The sequence below is a fragment of the Zootoca vivipara genome, chromosome 9, assembly GCF_963506605.1.
Source record: "Zootoca vivipara chromosome 9, rZooViv1.1, whole genome shotgun sequence".
Lineage (NCBI taxonomy): Eukaryota > Metazoa > Chordata > Lepidosauria > Squamata > Lacertidae > Zootoca > Zootoca vivipara.
The window spans coordinates 18,488,432-18,510,222 of record NC_083284.1 but is presented as its reverse complement, the minus strand read 5'-3'; the positions used below and the strand labels follow the sequence as shown (position 1 = coordinate 18,510,222).

Genomic DNA, 21,791 nt, shown 5'->3' with positions numbered 1-21,791 from the left:
GCGGGATGTCAAATCCAAACTCTTCTTTTTCTACCAGCACTTTTTCTCTTGGGGAAAAAAGCATGTGTTACCGTGTTTCCCCTTTTTTAAGACACCGTCTTATAACTTTTTTCCTCAAAAAAACCACAGGGTGGCTTATTTTCGGTGGGTGTCTTAAGTAAGATGCAAAGTGATACACAAAATAAGGAAAATATTTGGTGTGTGCAAGCAGTTTTGCATTTATTTCTATTCTGCTGCTGAGTCTAGTCTTCTTACAACACAAGGAGGCGGCTTGCCGGGTTGTCGCCCAGCAGCGCGCGCGGAGCGCCCCGAGCCTCTGGGAGCCGGAGGAGGCTTGCTGGATCGTTGTTTCCCTTGTGTTTCCTTGATTTCCTAATCCCTTCTTATCCCCGCCCTGTCCCACCCTAACCCTTCCCCACCCCCACTCCCACCCCCTCATCCTCCTAGAGCCATACCTTCACTGCGTGTTCCCTGCTGGGGGGTGCGGCTTGGGGGGGGTAATTTTTTCGGTTGCATAGGCTTCGTCGAGCGGCTTTTTAGCTGCTTGAAGGGGGAGCAGTCCAGAACGCTCCGTTTGCTTGCGCTGGGAGCGAGAGCGCTTTAGTGGCCGGGCTAATTTTAAGCTTTTGCCATGTTTTCCGTGCTCTAGGCTAGCGCTCTGAGCGGGAGCGCTCTAACCGCCGCCAGCTACCGGTATTTGGGCGGCAGGGTGCCATTTTCGCGCGCCTCAGGCCACGTGTCCAGTTTTAGGGCTGGCTTGTGGCGCCTTTGGAGGGGTGCTGTTGTGTGCGGAGGCTTCCACTCCCTCCCCCTCCTTTGTTGAGTCCATTGACAAGCGGCTTGAACCCGCTTGTCAGCGGTTCGCCAGGCTTTTCCTTGTCTGCGCTCTGACAGCCGCCAGTCAGCTGGGCTCGGGGAGGCTTTTGTGACAGCTGCAGGTCGCGCCTTTTTTGCCGAGGGAAGCGCGGAGCGGCTCCTGGCTTGGTGGCAGCGCTTCCTGTTTGGTAGCGTCTCTCAGTCCTCCGCCTTGCGGAAAGCCTCCTCCTCCTCTTCCCCGCCCCAGTTGTCTCCTTTCCTCGCTCCCCGCCTTTTCTCTCTCTCTCACACACACACAGAGGGAGAGACACCGTTCCGTGCGCACGGCTGCTCAGCCATTCTTTCGCGAGCGTGTCACAAACACCGCTCTCCTCCTCCCCCCACCCATCCTTTCTTGCGTGCGTGTGCATGCCTCCTCTGTGCTTCAGGTCAACAGCTCGGCGAGCGCGAGCACCGAAAGAGGGCCGAGCGCGCGGTGCTTGTGCCTCCTCCTGTTTCTCCCCCCCCCCGCCCGTGTGTGAGGGAGAAATTAGCAGTTGAGGGCGAGGACGGATAGAGAGCTGCACGGCGCTTCAGCAGCAGCAACAGCAGCAACCAGTTCCAGGTGCCGAGCCGCGGCAGAAAGAGGAGGCGGCGCGCGGAACGCCCTGAGTCTCCGGGACCCAGCGGTGCTCTATAGCCCTTTGAAACCTCCTCCTCCTGCTGTTGTGGCTTGGGGCGCTTGGGGCGCTCCGTGCTGTGTTGCTGGGCACTTTGTCGGTCCCGCTGCTGGGGCGCTCGGCGGTCTCATTCTAAGCGGCGCTGCAGCAGCAGCAGCAGTAGCCAGTTCCGGGCACCAACCCAGCAGCCCTCCTTTTCCTGCCGCGGCCAGCATGCTGGGTTCTGCTGGCTCGGGGTATGGCTTATTTTCGGGGTATGGCTTAATTCCGCAAAAGTGTAAAAATCCTGCTACGTCTTATAAAATGACTACGTCTTAAAATAGGGGAAACACGGTACACCCCACAGTATTAATGGACAGCAGCAAGTTTTTGCTCTGGCTATGCCATTTTATGTGTCTTTTAAAAAGATTTGGCATGAACCACACGGTTGCCGAAACATTTCCCATACAAAACACAGATGTGAACTTTTAAATGAAGGAGAAAACACACACACACACACACACACACACACACACACACACACACAATGCTTTCATTAACACATTCCTTAATATAAACATGGCAGGTTTTTGCTTTTTAAAAAACATTCTTCCATTTTAAAATCCAAACATGATTTTTAATCCAAACACAAAACATAGCTACTTCTTGGGGGGGGGGGGGCTGCTCACAGGGAAGGAAAAATTACCACCACCACCAAGGAAGTATAAATATGCATAGATGCAGAACAGGGGGCACCTATTTTTTTTAATGAGCCTCGGATATCAATGATTCCATTTAGAACCGATCATGTCAACATTTTGGAAACTTTGGCTGGGTAGCACTACTTCCCCCTCTCCCCCCTCCCCAATTTAAAATTTAAATAGCACAGAGGAGCCAGTTACTTTGGGAGGGTCTCCATGATTATAGCCAAGTCTTCCTCAGAGGAATTTTGACACCCTGTTAATTAGTTGATTTCGAGTAGGAGCTGGGCTTTTTCAGTGACTCCTATTCTGCCATCAGTAAAGTGTGATTTCCTAATAAATTTCCATCAAGCAAACTATTTCTAGTAACTCCCCCTAATTAACACCAGGCTGCTAATAATAAATTAGGCTCTATGTGTTTCTGATATAACCAAGATCTTGTCTGAGCACAGATATTAACGTCCCCAGAAAAGTAAAACTCCAGCCTAAATTAAGCCTGCACTGGTTAAAAGGATTTATGTGCAGTCCTGTAAGAAAGGCTTTGAAGATCTTTAACACAGTGCATTTCAGCCAGAAACCTTTTTGACTGAAAGATTTGTTCTAGGTTGAGCAGTGAAAGGGGATTTATTGTGAAAACACACTGTTGAGTTTTAAGACTATAAATATTACACTAGATTACAGTTTCTTAATGAATGAATGACAGATCTCTTATTTTTGTTTCTTGGTGCATTTTAATGTTAAATTATATTGTTAGTTGACAGAAACCAACCCTCCGCTGTTAAAATGTCAAACCCAGCCTTGATGCCTTTAAGAGTTTGGCTTCTGGAGTTTAATATACTGTTTTGCAAATAGACTTGCATTTGTCTTTAATTGTAGCCTAAACAAATGCAGCGGGGGCAAGATTCCTGTAAAGCTGGCTGTAGCTTTTTATAGTCATATGCAGTGCTCCCCCTTTCCTTGTACAAACAAGGTAGAAAACAGCAGCACATTCACCTAGTCAAAAGATACCCAGCTCATTAGAATCTTATGAGGCTACTGTTATCACGAAGTAATTGACCATGTTACTATAGATGGTTAAGTATCCTAAGGTGAAATCAGAGAATGCTTTGTGCCAAGGCTAAATACAGTATCAGATAAACCCAGTCAGAGGAGATAGAATTGCAGTTCCTATTTACTCTCTCCGGTTTAGAGAGGACACCAGACATCTTTGCACACAACTCTGTCAAATATTCTGTTTCGCACCCAGGATTTGGGAAATTAAACAATAAATTATTGCAAACAAAGATAAAAGGGACACGGGGCATCCAATTTAGACTTAAGCATGCTGTGGTCTTGTGAAAACGCAGGTTGCATTCGCACAACCAAATCCTGGCTGAATTAAGATGGGAAATGCATGATCTCCAAGCACTTGAAGACAGGCTCTTTATTCCCACTTTGCTCCTCCTTTTGCAGCAGTTAGAAAACAAGCTATGAAGCTGCAATTAAACCATAGCTTCCCATTACATGCAGTCTAGGAAACTTCCAAGCAAACCATTATATGAAGACATGGTTTAAAGTTGGCTTAAGTATGCTGGCTTTTATTGGAAGACATCATGGACTCCATGGATCTAATCATTCATTGATTTCAGTAGGTCTACTCCAGATATGAAGGAGTTGGATGTCATGCATGTCCTGGTTTATTAAGCCAGGTTTGGACAGCGTAAGCCAGATCACAGAGATGAGCATTTTTATAAATAAATGAAAGGGGGAGGAACTGTAATTTCATAGTCTTTGTTTATTTATCATGTTGCTGACTTTGCTTTTTGTAACAACTGGATCCAAAGACAACTGGGTTTAGACAAGATGTTTAAAGGGAGAAAGAGAAGAGAGAGAGAGAGAGAGAGAGAGAGAGAGAGAGAGAGAGAGAGAGAGAGAGAGAGAGAGAAAAGCAACAAAGCAAAGCACAACATGCATATCACCAGAATCCATTGACTGGAGCAGAACAAAGCTGAACACAATGATCTGGGAAATCCAGAGCTGTTTCTGTCTGTCTTGCTTCTGAATGTCATCGCTCCCCCACTTCCGAGAAATACTGCAGAAGACCAAAGTGCAACTACTCCAAGATTTCGCTTTGGCTCTCTTACTACTGGAATTTCATTCTGTTTGCAAATAATTGTGTACTGGCTTATTACAATATGCAAAAACGTCTTAGCACAGCTAAGATTTTACTTTACTTAATGCCTGATGCTCATAAACAGTTTGGGTTTCAGCTCTGCCTTCCGAAACAAGCTATTTTCTAAGTGAAGTGCTCCTAAACATGCATACAAATGTCCTTTTTCTGTTATTTTATGTTGTTGTTGTTGTTGTTGTTGTTGTTAATAGCTGCTGGTACATTTGGAGACTACCACTTGGTGGAACTGCTGGATAAATTCTTGGCATTTTCCGCTAAGTCACTTTGAATATTATTTTTCAACTTGTAAGTTTCCCAGCCAATTGCCAGGTCGTGAACTTTGCCACATCATATATGTGTAGAGAATGAAGAAAACAACACATCTAAAAGAGTTTAGGAGTAAAGCTTAAAAGAATCATATATATAAAAATATATATATTTATAGAAGAATTCCACCACCAAAAAAGTAGCCAGTCAGAGATAGTGAATTAAAGTACACTGCAAAAACCTTGGTCACTGCTATTAAAAGTATGGTAGGAAATATAACTTAAATTCCCATGGACTTTGCTTGTCTCTTGGGTATATTTATATTTTTGGGTGGCCATAAGTGCTTGGCAGAGCTTACTAGATCCCAGGTTGATAAATGAACCATGCTTTAAGGACTGTATCCAACTTAAGTTCTAGAACAGACCTACTGGAATAAGTTGGAAGGGACCCCGCAATGCAACAACCTAAGTTAGTCATGTCTTTTTATTTCACTGGGCCTGAGCTCAGTACAACTAATTTTGGCTATAACCCTTTGTTTCTATTTCTTTATAATAGAAACCAGTTTAACACAAACAACTATTAACCAGGTGGGGTATGCAGCCACTTGGTCCAGCCAGCTAAACTGTCCTACCATGTAGCAAGGACAGAACAATCAATAATGTGCACATGAATCAAAATAGGGGGTTCAATTTTCTCATCCTATGTGAGAATCTGCAACATGCGTACTTTCAGGGCATGGGACACAGAGCAGGATTTGCCATGGCACAACAACATAGCCTAACATGTAGCTGAGAGAATCACGAGTCACCATTTTTGACTGGGGGAGTGGAAGCCAAGTGTGCAAGTATAAACTGGCATGTGGCCACTTACAAGTCAACATTGGCCGAATAGCTTAAAAACCACATTCATTCTATGCTTCTGAAGTTTGAAAGCTAGAATACATAAACTTTATATACCACTTCACTGGAGTGAATAAAGCTGGAAATGGAATATTTCATGCCCCACAGTCCAGTCTGTGAAGTCACACAATGTGACACAGCATTTCATAATTCAAAGCAACAGTTCTTTGTTTTGTAGTCATTCTTCAGAAGTGACTGAATACCAAGGCAATCACAGCTAAACTGGCTCCTATGATCAGCTGGAAAGGATTGATTTATTTTTACTTTAATTAAAAATCCACACACCCCAGTTTGGTAGCATGGCCCATTAATCTTCTATGTACTGTAGATTCCACAGAAGCCAACTTATTCTTTCAACGGAACACATAAAATGCATGTCCATAATCACACACTTATTAGTCTTGTTTGGACGACTAAAATTTACCCAGAGGTTGCACACTAATTGTTTGCTCTTACTGGAATTTGCCAGTTCCTCTTATAGTGGGATATGCTTTAAAAACAGGTATGGGGAACTTGTAATCTTCCCGAAGTTGTTGGACTCAAACACCTAACAGCTCCAGCCAGCTATCCCAAATGTGAGAATGATGGGAACTGTAGTCTAACAACACTTGGATGGTGCTACTTTTGCATTACAGTAAAAATTATTTCCCTTCTTTCCACTTTCAAAGTGATAAATACTTTGCCATGCAGTTCATTATAAAATCATCCTCCTAACTCTGGAGAAACCAGAGGAATTGACATGTGTAGAAAGAACGTCAACTAATTCATGTATCTATTTACAAATTATGGCAAGCAAGCACCTGTGTTAAAATGGTAAAGCAATATAATTCACAATGTCCTAACACCACAGCAAAAAAATATGATGTTAATTTTTATTTTATTTACTATGCAGTGAGAGTATTGCATCTAAGAAAGCTGACGTTGTTTCCCTTTTCTGTTACACCAAAGAAGTGCACACAATAAAAAAATGTGCACACAATAAAGTAAAATTATATACAAAAAAGTTTAAGATGTGATCTTACGTAACCCAAATCAGACTTACCCCACCCCAGTATCCATCAGTCATTTTCTAGAAATATTTATAACATTTTAAGAGCAGGTAAGTAGCATGTTCTTCCTCTGCACTCATACAAGTTATACTGTATTCTGCATGGCCAAGTGTCTCATTAATTGGTTAATAACTGGTTAACTCTTTCCCCCACATATTTTAAGGGAGAAAATGAATGGAAAAAGGCAAATATTTATAAAATGTGGGAGCTAAAAGAATTGGCTTAACACTGCTCAGTTTCAAATTTCCTAATTACCTACAATAATGAATGCTCCCTTTTGTGCCAAACAATTTCATGTTGTTGGTTATATTTCCGAAATGCATATGATACATACCAGCTAAATTGATTCATTATCTAAAATTGGACCTTCTTCCTCTCTCTCCTACCTAAGAAGCAGCAGCAAACCCACCTTTAGTGGCACTTAAATACAAATGCAAGCTGAGCTACAAAATGTGTGATTGAAACAATATTGCCCTTTCTTAAAAAAGAAAGAAAAGAAAGAAAGAGCCCACCCCACAAAGTCCCAAAGGTTTGCTCTCACTAAGAGAGAGTGTCCATCTTCATTTGCCTGACATTACTACTCTAAGTCATTTTAAATCAGGGGTAGAGAACCTGTGGTCCCCTCCCCTGCTCTTATTATTATTTTATTATTTATTAAATTTGTATGCCGCCCTATACTCTCAGGGCAGTTACAACGTAAAATCGCTATATAATAACACAACATACATACTTGGGTTCCAATTTCCATCAATCTCAGCTAACATGGCCAATGGTCATTGGATGATGAGAATTTGAGTCCAGCAACATCTGCAGGGCTCTAAATGCTCCTTGTTGTATCACATGAAACAGTCATAAGCTTTATTCCTTCCCCACCCCACCCCAATCTCTGCTTCTACAATTAAAAAGTCTAGATAAATACTTCAGTAAGCCTACTGAAAACCAAAACCCAGGAACTTTATCTCCCGGCCAATATGTATGCTTCAGCAACCCCCAGAGCTTCAGATGTTCACAGAGTGGGCATGTTTCTTGCAAAGGGGCTTGTCCTTCTTAGAGAAAAAAGTGTGGCCTTCCAAACTCTCACAGCACACCTGAAATGAAATTTTAAAAGACAGAAAGAAATGTTCCTCGTTTCAAAAATTAGCACATCGGTTAATAACAATGTAGGTATTTTAGGTGCTCATCACGCTTAATTCTAAACGAACTAGTCTGTTTTTGTTTTGTTTTGCTTTTACCATTAATAAAATACAAGTGGAATCTGCAACAAAATGTAGAGTGCTCCGGTTCAGGGCTCTAGCCAGTCATGTTCTCTTTATGGTTGTCCATTCCTTTATCCTCCCATTTAACCCAAGCCAGCATTCCTTGGCTACTGAAGATGCTCAATCTTCTACTAAACTGTTTTGGGGTCCCCTACCTTACCATGCTTTTTTGTAAGCATACTTTTTGCAAACACTGGGTCTCCCCCACAAGGCTGCTGATGCATCTCTCTCATGTGTGTGTATGTGTGTGTGTGTGTGTGTGTGTGTGTGGCTGTCTCGGCTCAGCAAAGATCCATACTTGAAAAATGAATTCACTATTGAACTGATTTGATTAAGTGATGGCTTTACTCTGTGAATCTTCTATTGTTGTTAGAAGCCACCAATAACCTTTCAACTAGGAGGGTGCACCTCAGGAGAGGTTTTCTGGGGCAACCAGGAGCTACAGTGGGAAGGATGGGGTGGCGATTTGCACTAGCTTGTGCTCACCATGGGTTGGATACAACTTGTATTTTTGTTTTGCTCTTCCCCCAAGGAAGAATGCAAATGGGCTTCCCTTTTTTTATCCTCATATGTTCCCATAGTGACTGGGCTCAGGGGCACCCAGTGAGCTTTGTAGTTGAGTTAGGAATTGAATCTCTTTGGTTTGAGCCAGGCACCCCCAAACTTCAGCCCTCCAGATGTTTTGGACTACAATTCCCAACTTCCCCAACCACTGGTCCTGTTAGCTAGGGATCATGGGAGTTGTAGGCCAAAACATCTGGAGGGCCGCAGTTTGGGGATGCCTGGTTTAAGCCCATCTGGGAACCATTAATGTAGGAAGCATTTGCATTCAGATAAAATGCTCTACCACTGAACTACAGCCCTTCAAACAGAAGACTACAAACTTGTATGTTTGGCAACTGATGGGAACAAACCTGAATGATTTATGTGTGTTAAGAAAACAGTGCCAAACAAATTCACATCAAATAATATCTTTAAGGAGCAAAAAAAACAAAACAAAAAGGCCAGCTTTACACAATAGCAAAGTGCTCTCCAAACAATTATGAAATACAGTAGTGTTTTCTTGTGTGCGTTATGGCTATTAAAGGAGCATTTCAGAAGTTACTCCTATCTTATTCAGGCTAGCAATAGCATTGCTGCCATTGATAACCAAGTTTTTATACTTACTGAGCACACAAAGCAGGTATCATGCCAAGTGTGGCCCAAGGCTTCCAGGAACCTGTCCCCAGCTTCAATGGGGAATTCACAGCCATGGCACATGGTCCCAAAGAGTCCATAGTAATCTGTGTAGGCAGACACAAATATGGCCACTGAACAAAATGTCTCAACTTGCAACAAATCCTAAATCTGAATAAATGTCACAGTAAGCACATATTGCTCAAATAACACGCCATAGGTTAAGGTATGCCAAGATTTAAGAATTAAGAACATGATCCCCTTGCTCTTTAGCATTCCACGACTACATAAGCAACACCCAATGCCCAGAGCAGAGAGACTGAAACCAATGGGCTATTTCCTGTTTTCCGTGGGTCTCCTCTTTGTACTACTTAAGTTGGATATCACCCTATGGTTTTTCCTTAACTGAAGAGAGACACATCAGAAAAATGAAATTCAACAGAATTGTGGCATTGCAATACTCTTTCTTTCTCTATATTCCACCCTTTTCTTCGAAGAACTCAAGGTGGTGTACATGATTCCCCCTCTCCCCCTTCAATCCTTACAACAACCCTATGAGGTAGGTTAGGCTGAGAGGCTGAGTGTCTGGCCCAAGGTAATCCAGGGAGCTTCATGGCCAAGTGGGGATTTGAACCTTGGTCTCCCAGGTACCTAGTCCAATACCCTAACCACTACATCACACTGGCTCTTTATTTGCCAGAACCATTTTTATTTATTCATTAGGAAATTCATATACCTCCCTTTCATTTGTGAGAACTGTCAAAGCATCTCACATAATCAAAAATACAGTAAAATAAATAATAAAAATGTAATCAATATAAGCAAATCAGAAACAGACAGCAAGGAAACCCTTCCATTTTTCTCCAAGGAATCCCAACACAATACATTCTTGCAACAAAAGCAATCTCAGCATATGGCTATAACTCTCATCACCCTTCTCCCAGTGACCAACTCAGTTCCTTAAGATCATATGGAAGCTACTTCTACAATTTAAGGGTTTACTAAGTTTGGTATAACTTATTATTCAAACTGAGCTCATTTTAAATCTGAAAAGGTCCTCTCCATTTAACAGAATCATATTGAAAATGGGTGCACGCCTATTTAACTTGGCTGCTGTTTACGGTTTCAAGAGGTTTACAAGCTTTTCTACAGAAGACAGAAAACAGTAGCCAGGGCAGATTGAAAAGCTTCTGTTTTCCTTCCCTTTCAACCCCAGACACACAGTCTAAGATTTTTCTCCTATTACGTTAACCATGGTAACAGCAGCCTGAAGTAATCTGTGCACAGAAAATTTACAAAGGACAAGTCAGTGGTGCCCTGTATTGAAGCTTGTACATCTAATTTCCAGTCTCTGATTCCATAGAGAAATCTAGCATGAAGGCTTGCTGGGTGCAAAACTTGGTGCCTTAAGCTTAGACATCTAACTATTGTTTCTGTATTGCAGCTTCACTACTTCTACTCAATGCCACTGAGGTTGGTTCCCAGGGTTTACACCGCCATCTACTCTTAACTACTGCCAAGTTTGAGGCATACCTTGGGTTCACACAGCAATGTGTTATCCTGTGCCAAAAAGACAGTTCCTTGGTTTTGCCAACCCTATCTCTTGTTGTGGGGGAAATAGCTTACCACTAATCCATTCAACAACACAGGAAAAGCAAACAATTGTGATTTTTAATTCTACATTTTTGCATTTTTTTTAATGATAAAAATAGGGGAACTATTAAAAGAACAAAGGGGGGGGAGAGAGAGAGAGAGAACACAAGGGAAAACAAAATCATTTGCCATTGAAGGAAATTCTACAAAACATTCCAATTCAGACATGTGTGAACATGTTACTTTGGGATTCTTACTTTAGTATTCTCACTAGCATCTTAAGCAGTTACTAATTACCAAGGTCCAGGTTAATGAAGTACAGTTTTCTGTACAGCAAAATAAAAACAGAAAAATGGGAAAAAGAGTTCTCCCATTACAGGGGGGGACGGGGACCTTTGGATCTAACCCTATATAGAAAATCAAAATAGAAAATCAAAATAATGACAGATATGAACCAAGTGCCACCCCCCCCACTTTTTCTACCCAATTGGGGACTCCAAATTTACTTATATTTGATTTTATAGTTTTAACAGATTTTTACTCTTTTATCTATTGTCTTTTTGGGACACTGCTTAGAGGCAATTGGAGTTAAGCAGTATATAAATGGTTTCTTTAAACCAGGCTTCCTCAACCTCAGCCCTTGAGATGTTTTTGGCCTACAACTCCCATGATCCCTAGCTAGCAGGACCAGTGGTCAGGGATGCTGGGAACTGTAGTCTCAAAACAGCTGGAGGGCCGAGGTTGAGGAAGCCTGGCTTAAACAGACAAGACAAACTACGGAAGCTCCATCTGCAAATGTTTGAAGTACTGGTAACAACAAGGGATGGGTCTTATTTTATAGAGGAGAAACATGCCGGTGTAACTAGCACAAATATACTGAGTCAAGTAAAATGCTCACCTGTCTCACAGTAGGGATCACCATCCTCCAAATGGAAAACATTGTTGCGTATGGGCTTGTGGCAAGCCACACACACAAAGCAGGAAACATGCCAGGTTTGTTTCAAGGCATTTATTACTTCCTAGTTGCAGGAGAGACAAAAACAACACCATGTTGATCACTATAGGACTGGAATGAGATGGATTGCTGTTCTCTTGACCATGAAGAAACCCTTTTTTCTTACAAAAAAGGAAAGAAACTGGAGGAAGCACTGAGGAATGTAGGTCTTGTCTTGAACCAGATTTTCTGAAGTTACTGCCATTCGTAGGCTGAGAATCAGTGTTTTATTTTTTACCAGCATCTCAGGCAGAACATCACCCAGGGTATTATGATTACAAATTTCACAGGTTACTAGTAAAGGCTGGTTTGTTTCTGTGTTGTTATGTATTTTGTGTTCTCATTTTTTTATTTTTATGTTGTGATCTTTGGATCAAAGGCTATGGAATGCCCTCCCATCAGATGTCAAGGAAATAAACAATTATCTGTCTTTTAGAAGACAGCCCTGTTTAAGGAATGTTTTATTGCTTTATTATTATTATTATCATCATCATTAATTCTGTGGGAGCCGCCCAGAGTGGCTGGGAAACCCCAGCCAGACGGGTGAGGTATAAATAAATTATTATTATTATAATATTCACATTTTAATCATCACCACAATTCAGAGATTATGAAGTAGGCTATTGCATTGTTCCCGCCAGCCTCCAGCCCATTCTTTTCTGAACTTAAATCTAATCAGGGACATGATAAAAAGTATTTCCCCTTCCACTGTATTATTTAACCCTGGATAAGGTACAAGAGGAGGAGTTTCCCGACTTTCTGCAATTCAGTCTTTTAAAGGTGGTTACAAGGTTCCACGGTTAGGTCTGCTTATGTCCCAATACTTCTGAACTGATCTAGCGTTAAGGATTCCAACATCTAGTCCAAAACTTTAATGTGACAACTTTATTACTTACCCCAAGAATCTTCCTCTGGCATCGGGCGCATTCAGGGGCAAGGAACTTCTCATAGCAGCCCTCGCAGTAAAGAGCTCCCTTTTCTTCCACAAAGCCAATGTATGCCATGGAGGTTTTGCAGTGTGCACAATTAAACTCCTCTGGGTGCCAAGATTTTCCCAAGGCCACCAGGAAAGGCCCTCTGTTTTGAACAGAAACAAAATCATCAAATGCTATGCAATTATAGAAGCAGGGAAACGTGGACAATTTTCAAGTTAAGAACATGCCAAAAACATACCTTGAAAGCAAAGCTGATTTATATAAAAATATATACTGAGAGAATGAAAAGGTACAATGAAATGTAATTACATTATTTTCAACAGCTAGGTTAAAGGTTTTAATAAGTTAGATTTAACTCTGCTAACAATGCCTGCCCTGGTATGATCCATTTTTCAAGGTGTTGAATTAGCATCTCTTAAAAGACAAGACTGCTGAAGAAATTAAAAATGGAAGATGTTGGAATGGAATGTTGGAAGACATCTAAAGGCAGCCCTATTTAGGGAAGCTTTTAATGTTTGACGGACTATTGTATTTTAATATTTTGTTGGAAGCTGCCCAGAGTGGCTGGGGAAACCCAGCCAGATGGGCGGGGTAATCATCATCATCATCAGTTGTTTATTATTATTATTATTATTATTATTATTATTATTATTATTATTATTATTATTATGCAGTTTGGTGAAAAGGGCTAGCTTAATGCAACAGGGATGGCTAACATTTTGTGGGCCAGGGACACATTCAGAAATCTAAATGGAGCACCGTGATATGCCTATTTCACAGAATGAAACTAGAAACAAGAAACAGCCCCTTTTCATCAACTTCAGCATCATTTTTTTTGGATTAACCATGTTTGCTCTGCCAAAGAACGGACACTACCTTTTAAATACCAGCCAGATCTAGAATTCCTGCTGCATGTTTGCACAACCATTCAAACATCTAGAAAAAGAGGACACACTATTTCATGTACAAAATTGTTTTTTTGTCTATCTATGGCCTGTTGGTGAGTTTAGAACTTATTGCAAAGGGTTTCATATATTTTTTAAAGTTCTCCATGCCCCTTTTAAGAGGACGGTCCAGAATTCTATAGACACCCGCTGCTGCCATGTGATTACCTCAACAGAGCAAATACTGACCTAACCTGATACCCTCCAACCTCTGTACAAGCACCTTTTTACATCAATGCCCTTTCAGTTATGTAGCGATCAAACAATACAAGTCCTTATGTACAACAAAGTGCTCTCTTCTCACTGTGTCAGCAAAGGCTAATTTACCAGACTCATTAGGAACACAGAAGAGGTCCTTCTGGCCCCAGGTGGAATCAAGTTTCCAATTGTCTGCTCTAAAATGATAGAATTGGATGCTAATGAAGTAGGAAGGGAGGAAATGTTTTTACACCACCTGTTACATTTAGCAAGCAGTTTTTTATACCAGTTATATTTAAGTTTTCTGCTGTGATTTTACAGTTTTGACATTGCAAAGTGAACCGCTCAAAGCAGTACAAAAGTCCCAATTTAGAGGGGGTGGGGGGCGGGAAAGCAACTGTTTTCTTCCAGTATCTCCCTATATTCAGAACGTATTCATGACTTCTGCAGTTAAAAGTACCATGTTTAATGCATGGAATCACACCAAGAAAGGACGACAAAGTGATTATAACATGACTTTCACTGATCCAGAATTTAATACTCGTGCTCTGAATAACATAAAGTGAATTGCAACACGGGCCAAGAAAACATAAGTGTTAAGCACTGGCTGTCAGTCACTTGTACTAATTTCAGTCTCTCCCCCGTCCATTGCAACCACTTTGAAGTATCAATAGGACTTATATCTGAGTGTACATGCTTAAGATCAGTGCTAAGTCCTTCAAATGTTTTCCTAGGAGTAGAACTGTAATCATTTATAGGACATGCCTTGTAGTCTCCATTTATTAATAAATAACAACAGTTTGGATGAAGTTTAAGCCTGCTTCACTGATTGCTTCCTGCACTCAAATTGCTTTCTGTTACTATAGTTGTGGACAGATACTCAGAACCAGTATTACTTTCAGAATTTCATCCATGTGCTCACATGGGTGAAAATATCCAATATTTCCATATCCAGTGTTTCCATATCCAATGCGAGCACTTTGTTCAATTTGTATTGTTCAAACACTACAGTAACTGAAAGGGCACTGATGAGAAAAGATTGCTGGAGGGTATCAAGCTAGTGTCACTGTTTGCTCTGTTCTGGTAACCAAAATGCAACAACTCTGGCCTGATTTCTTCGAGTTAAATGAAGATACTATAAAAATAAAAACCACATTTTTATACTGCATTGCTTTTTCATTTCCTGTGTCAGGCAACACTTAACTCCATATTTATCTTGGGGGATTCCCCCCCCTCTGACAAAGCCTATGATAACTTTGTTTTAGCACGAAAAACCTTTTTTTTAAAAAAAAACTCATTGCATGTAAACTACACAAAAATACATTAATAAAAAATATGGATTTGAAAGTGATAGCTAACTTAGTTATTCTGACATTCAAAGACATGCCATGTTGCATGAGTACTTGAGTACTGTCAAAGAGCACCCCATCAGATCCACATTACAAATATTCTGTAGATTTGTACATATGCAATAGCCCCCCCCCTCCCTGCAGTGCACCCTGCCAAACCTGGCTCTGGGGTGGCTGGCTGAACCCATGGAAGAGCACACACAGGGTGAGGAAAGGGGATATTGTTTTGTCTGGGAAGCTGAAATGCTTGCACTGACAGAGTGATCGCCATGGTGCTACATTGAATTCATCATCTGTCTTAGGCTTCAATGCAAAAAGAAGGATTTTTTTTTAAAAAAAATGAGCCCCAGGAAAGTATCTATGATGACTAGATGATAAGTTGATCAATAATTAAGAAAAGAAATTAAAAAGTTATGAGGTGGCCTCTCTTAAATTTTGGGAGCTGGCATTTCATGGTTATTTTATGTCTCAGTATAAAGTAACCAAGACTACAAGGCAGTTTGGCTGCAAAACAGGTGTGCTGTGGAATGTCACTTGATCCAGCGCTTACCTTTTCATAGGTAATACTGCCTCAAAGGGCATGAACTGTAATTATGCTAAAACCTCAACCCCTGAAGGCTATCACAAGTTTCCCAAACCACTGTAGTGCAAGAGTGTACGGAGAACATGATATTATATTGATTAAGGTATTGTCAGATGGCTTCAGTGCATATCCTTCTCATCTCGTGTTTTCTGCTTCCTTTCATTTCCTGAATAAAGAACTGGGATAATTTGCCTGCCAGATACTGCGGGCATCAATTACACATTGCAACCATTCCCAAACAATATATTTTATAATTCCCAGCCTAGATATTGTGAGCATTAATTATGCTTTGTTGATCCTCCTACGTTTTTCTGTGCTCTCTGATACGACTGATCATGGAGAAGAAGAAAGAAGAAGAAGAAGAAGAAGAGGAGGAGGAGGAGTAGTTTGGATCTGATATCCCGCTTTATCACTACCCTAAGGAGTCTCAAAGCGGCTAACATTCTCCTTTCCCTTCCTCCCCCACAACAAACACTCTGTGAGGTGGGTGGGGCTGAGAGACTTCAGAGAAGTGTGACTAGCCCAAGGTCACCCAGCAGCTGCATGTGAAGGAGCGGAGACGCGAACCCGGTTCCCCAGATTACGAGTCTACCGCTCTTAACCATCACACCACACTTGTATCACACTGGTGATACACACTGGTGATACAAGTGCAAGACTTCATGGATCCTCTTGGGGTTGGCCCAGAGTTCTCAGAGTGGGGGCAAGGTATGGTTATTGCTTGTCTCAACGTAATTTTCTTTATGGAATCATGAAAGTCTCTGTTCCATTTAACGTGCAAAAGCCAGCTCAACTTAAGTCATATGAAGTGGGTGGACTAATCATTTTCCTTGACACCCCTACGGTTTCATCATTTACTTGATGACTGGCCACAGTTAAGCGTTCCAGTGTGAACTGACTAATCCAGGCAGACAATAATAGCTCTGTAACCTGCCTTGGGGATTTGGGATACCTGTCACTGACAAGGTTGTTACTGAAGGCAGTGCTGGAGCGCAACCTGCAGGCTGTCAATCATTGTTATTACATGGGTTGAACTTGAAGACGACTTGCCAGAAGCAGTCAAACTCCTAAGGAGCTTGTGTAAGCACAGTTCCAGCAATGATTCAATTGTTTGTTTAATTGCCATTCAAGTTTGATAGGGTTGGTATTGTTTAGTTTTCTTTTACCTGTTCTGGCCTTCAAAGAAATATTTGCTACTGCATATTTCTTGTTTTATTTCCATATCACCTGCTATGTGCTTTTCACCTTGTTTACCTTCTGGGTCTGATTGCAATGAATACTTATTTGCTTTAAGTTTCTCTTCTGGTGTCTCCTACTCTCTGTGCCAATGTTGCTAAAAACAGTTGCAGAAAGTGTCCATAGCTACTGGGAGTGTATGATATGCAGTTTATTTCATATAATAGATTTTGAATTTATATTTATGCAAACTTCCTTCTCAGAGTCAAATTATCATTCAATAATGTGCAACTTTTTCTAATATGAATTACACAGACACAAACTATATCTATATATACAAGCTGTTTCAAGTAGAGCTCTAGAAACACCAGCTAGTAAAACTTATAATTTATAATGTGTGGGGTTTTTTTTAAGAGAATGGTCTTGTCTATGGGCTAAGAATACTAAGGTGTAAAAATCTTGTAGATTAACAATTAGAAAGCCTTCATCTCATGTTAAAAGGGGGAAAATTACAAACCTAATTACTTGATTGCAATGAGCACACATCGGAGTTCGCTTTCCTGCAGGAATATGCTCTGCCATCTGAACCAAAGTGTCTTCATCTGTTAGCACAGGTGGTGCTGCTGTATTTTTTTCACTTGGCACAGTTGCTCCGGGTCTTCCACCCTTGTCTGATGCCCATCCACTTCCAGCTGCTATAAAACAAAATGGAAGGAAAACTTTATAATAAACTATGCTTGCAATGATAAATATGAGTAACCTCAAAGTTTTGAGGCATAGCATATGTAATGATTGGGTCATAGCTAAGCAACTAGAGAAAGAAATAGATGTGTACCTATATATTAATCTGTATAATAATAAGAATAATCATTTATTATTTATACCCCGCCCATCTGGTTGGGTTTCCCCAGCCACTCTGGGCAGCTTCCAACAAAATATTAAAATACAATAGTTTATTAAACATTAAAAGCTTCCCTGAACAGGGCTGCCTTCAGATGTCTTCTAAAAGTCTGGTAGTTGTTTTCCCCTTTGACATCTGATGGGAGGGCGTTCCACAGGGCGGGCGTCACTGTAGCGGTTCCTATTTATCTACTTGCATTTTGACGTGCTTTCGAACTGCTAGGTTGGCAGGAACTGGGACCAAGCAATGGGAGCTCACCCTGTCACAGGGATTCGAACCGCCAACCTTCTGATCAGCAAGCCCTAGGCTCAGTGGGTTAACCCACAGCGCCACCTGGGTCCCCATTATCTTGTTACTACTTATATCTAAAAACAGAGTTTTCAGACAGTCTGAGAGCAACTCTGCATTCATATTATTTGAATCACAATGTGACTCAAAAGCTAAACACTACAGATATTAAACTTTAAGCAAACAAATGAGGGATGAATGATATGCTACCTTCTGACACATTTACAAAGGCAGTACAAACAGAAGCGCGTTTGAAAAAAGCATACTTTCATGAAGCATGTCAAGGAATGTTAGGACTTTACCAGAAGTACATTTTAATAAAAGAAGGCTTGCTTCCTTCCTTTAGTTAACTATTACCAAGGGGGAGAAAAGGGCATTGGAAGAGGCATTTTCCTCATTTGAAAATGGTGACCTGATGTGTACTGTACAATGTTGCATAATAGCCACAGGAACCCAAGTGGGGCAGGCCACTGAGAAACAAGAGAGAGGTGTTGAAATGCTTTAGGAAGCACCAATGTCCTCAGAAGTACAAACAAAACCCCACACCACCAAATTGGGTGATCATCTGAAACACACCCCAATGAGGACTGAGTAGTCAACAGGAGTGACGGAATATTGCATGACAGTTGGGGTGGAGAACCAGGCAAGGGGACAAGAGACAGAACTGGCCTGCTTGAGCTGAACCCCAAATGAACATTGCAATGTTGAGAAACATGTTTACAAATAGTCAACTGGATAAAGAAATACCACTCCTTAGGCATGCAAAAAAAAATAATTCACCTATTCATATACAAACACAGCATTTCCCATGAAATATTACTACTATTGCTACTTCAATTTTCTATATCACTTTTTTAAAGCCTTAAAATTAAAGGTGGCAATATTTGGCACAGCCAAGGTTTTATTAATAGCATATTGTACTGCTGATTGCCAACTCAATAGTGAACTGGGAAAAAATAGTGAAGTATTGCTACAAGGGAGTAAGGTCAGATGTGTGAGGCAGTTACTCTGACAGATGATCTCTTGCCCATGGCAACAATACAACAGACTAAATAGTTCAGCACTCACTTAAATATAAGATCAAGTGTCATGCAATGTCTATAAATAACAATACTACTTCAAGGTGCACAATTTCATTTTCAACTGCTGAAATGAAATATAGTGCTATTAGACTAGTATACAACAAAATGCTGGTTCTTCAGCAGAATATTAACACACTCTTATACAGTAGCAGTTCTTTATTTCCTGTCCATGTGGATGCTGAAGGAATGTTATCATGCTTAAATAAAAAAATAATTATGGTAAATGTATGAGATACTTTAGTCCCTTAAGATCCCCCAAAGAATCATGGGCTCAGGTTAGCAGCAGAGAAAGAGCACAAAGCATTCAATAGCCACTTTTTATTTTATTTTGCTGAATTTGTGGAATACAGATAAAGCTTTAAATCCTCTCATGATGAAAGGGCAGAACAGGAAGGATTATGCTGTTATCATTTCTTAAAATGACTGAGAAAGCTAGAATGTGCACCATGAAAATCAGAACAGGTGCATTAGAGGCCCGGTTACAACTTCAGAGGGTTAGTTTCCTGCTGTAGTAGCTAGCCTTTCATCTCTCAAGAGCTCAGATTAAATGGGCTGTGAAGCTTCTTAATTAAAATGAGCATTCTGGGTTGGCTTGGGTCATCTTCTCATCTGCTGCACCGTAAGCCACTCAAAAGTCAGCACAATTTCAGAGTTGTGTGTGTGTGTGTGTCTGTGTTGACTAATAATAATAATAATAATAATTTATTATTTATACCCCGCCCATCTGGCTTGGTTTCCAGCATTTTCCAACAGAAAAATGAAATAATCTATTAAACATTAAAAGCCTCCCTGAACAGGGCTGTCTTCAGATGTCTTCTAAAAATCTGGTAGTTGTTTTTCTCTTTGACTTCTGATGGGAGGGCGTTCCACAGGGTGGGCCTCACTACCGAGAAGGCCCTCTGCCTGGTTACCTGCAACTTGGCTTCTCGCAACGAGGGAACCGCCAGAAGACCCTCGGTGCTGGACCTCAGTGTCCGGGCAGAATGATGGGGGTGGAGGCCAAGCAAGAGCAGTTATAGAACCTGGGGAGGAAGTAGCACCTTGGAGCACCATCATATCCTATTTACACCCATCTATTTATTTTAGTTTGGTTAATTTTTGCATCAAGTACCATTAGTCATTATATGTCACAGATTTGTATCTTGGCTGGCTTCATCGTTTTCCCCGAGTGATTTTTGCATGGTGTACACACACACCCTTCTCATTATTTGTGAGATCAAAAATTATGAAACCGGTATCACAATAAGGACTTCAAGCTGGTTTCGGACAATATATTGATTTATCGCCTAGCCCAAGTTCTGGATAATGCCATTTGGGTAACTGGGATGCCATACTGGGACTCTTAAAAGTATAACTACTGAGTAATGAGGCAGAAATGGCTGTGAGATATAGAGACATTCCCACATTCCAAGACAGCAAGAGACTTCTGCATGGACAGTTCCATGCAGTTCAGAATGATGATGGCAACAACCAGACCCCCAAAAGGCACAATGAAGATAAACACACAATAAAAACCAATAGTTAACAATGCAAAATTCACAAGCCATTACCATCAGGTACAATAAAACTAGGGTTGCCATATGTCTGGGTTTCCCCAGACATTTCAACCGTTCTATCCTTGCTACTAAACAGCACTTCCATTTTACTGTTGCCAACATTTCTAAAGGAGAGATGAGAGCACTGGCTGTAAATCATCTAGCCTGATGAGAAGACCCTGTCTCTGAACTATATTTAAACTAGGAAATGGAAGAGAATTTCATTCAGTTTGTAATTTTAAGTGAACTGACCTGATTCCCATCTCACAATGGACTGGAACAATACAGCCCTTGACTCAAAAACTGTACCAAGTGTCAAAAATATATATTTTAGGATAAAATCGTCTAGAAATATGTTCAATGAGATAAAACACATACTGTATTTTAATATGATTTTTGGATGGGTTTTTTTCTCATTAAAAAAAAACCAGTTTAATGTGGAAACAAATTCATGAATGAACACATGCAAAATTGGCACCAACTGGAAATAAATTAAAGACAGATGGAGGAGACTAACAGAGGTTACTGTAGTCCCCTAGACTTCAGCAAGGCTAACTAGTACAGTGGTACCTTGGTTTACAAACTTAATCCGTTCCGGCAGTCCGTTCTTAAACCAAAGCATTCTTAAACCAAGGTGTGCTTTCCCATAACAGCGGGAGACTCAATTATCAAATGGAACACACTCAACAGGAAGTGAAACATGTTCTTATTACAAGGCAAAGTTCACAAACCAAAACACCTACTTACTTCCGGGTTTGCAGCGTTCTCAATCCAAGTTGTTCATAAACTAACCTGTTCTTAAACCAAGGTACCACTGTAGTTAAATTAGCTTAGTATTCTATTTTTATTTTTTGCCTGTTAACAAGTAGGAAGTGAAATCAAAGTTATGTATTAAGTCTAGATCTAGATTACTGAATCTATCCTATATTTACTTAACTGTTAACACAGGCTGTAGGGCAAAACATTTGATGGCTTCCAGATTGGGGAAGACTGGTCTAGGAACTTGAAATCTTGCTCATTTTACATTAAGGTTTCCACTCTCACACGCCTCTCCCTTTCCCCATTGCTCCTTCTTCCACACCTTTGCCCAACACACTTCCATACATATCCACGCCCACACAGGTGCATTTACAGTACTACCAGACCATATTTCTCTCTTCATTCCCCACCTTTTCAAAGCACTGTAGCAACACCTGAGCTGATTTTGAACTGCCTCCACCTCGTCTAATCATAGCAACCTATGTGAAGTCGGTGTCAAATGC

General features: G+C 40.9%; 1 protein-coding gene across 4 annotated transcripts in view; it reads right to left on the bottom strand.

Moving 5' to 3' along the window:
* Nucleotides 1–425: 425 nt before the first annotated feature.
* Nucleotides 426–21,791, bottom strand: part of PDLIM5 (PDZ and LIM domain 5) — a 139,438-nt gene continuing 118,072 nt past the window's right edge. For all 4 annotated transcript variants that reach the window (XM_035112566.2, XM_035112567.2, XM_035112568.2 and 1 more), the window contains 5 exons: nucleotides 17,241–17,418; nucleotides 12,435–12,615; nucleotides 11,443–11,563; nucleotides 8,943–9,058; nucleotides 426–7,607 (listed from right to left, as the gene is read on the bottom strand). In XM_035112566.2, the coding sequence (XP_034968457.2) occupies nucleotides 7,518–7,607; nucleotides 8,943–9,058; nucleotides 11,443–11,563; nucleotides 12,435–12,615; nucleotides 17,241–17,418 (686 nt within the window). In that variant the 3' untranslated portion in view covers nucleotides 426–7,517. The remainder of the gene's footprint in view (nucleotides 7,608–8,942; nucleotides 9,059–11,442; nucleotides 11,564–12,434; nucleotides 12,616–17,240; nucleotides 17,419–21,791) is intronic.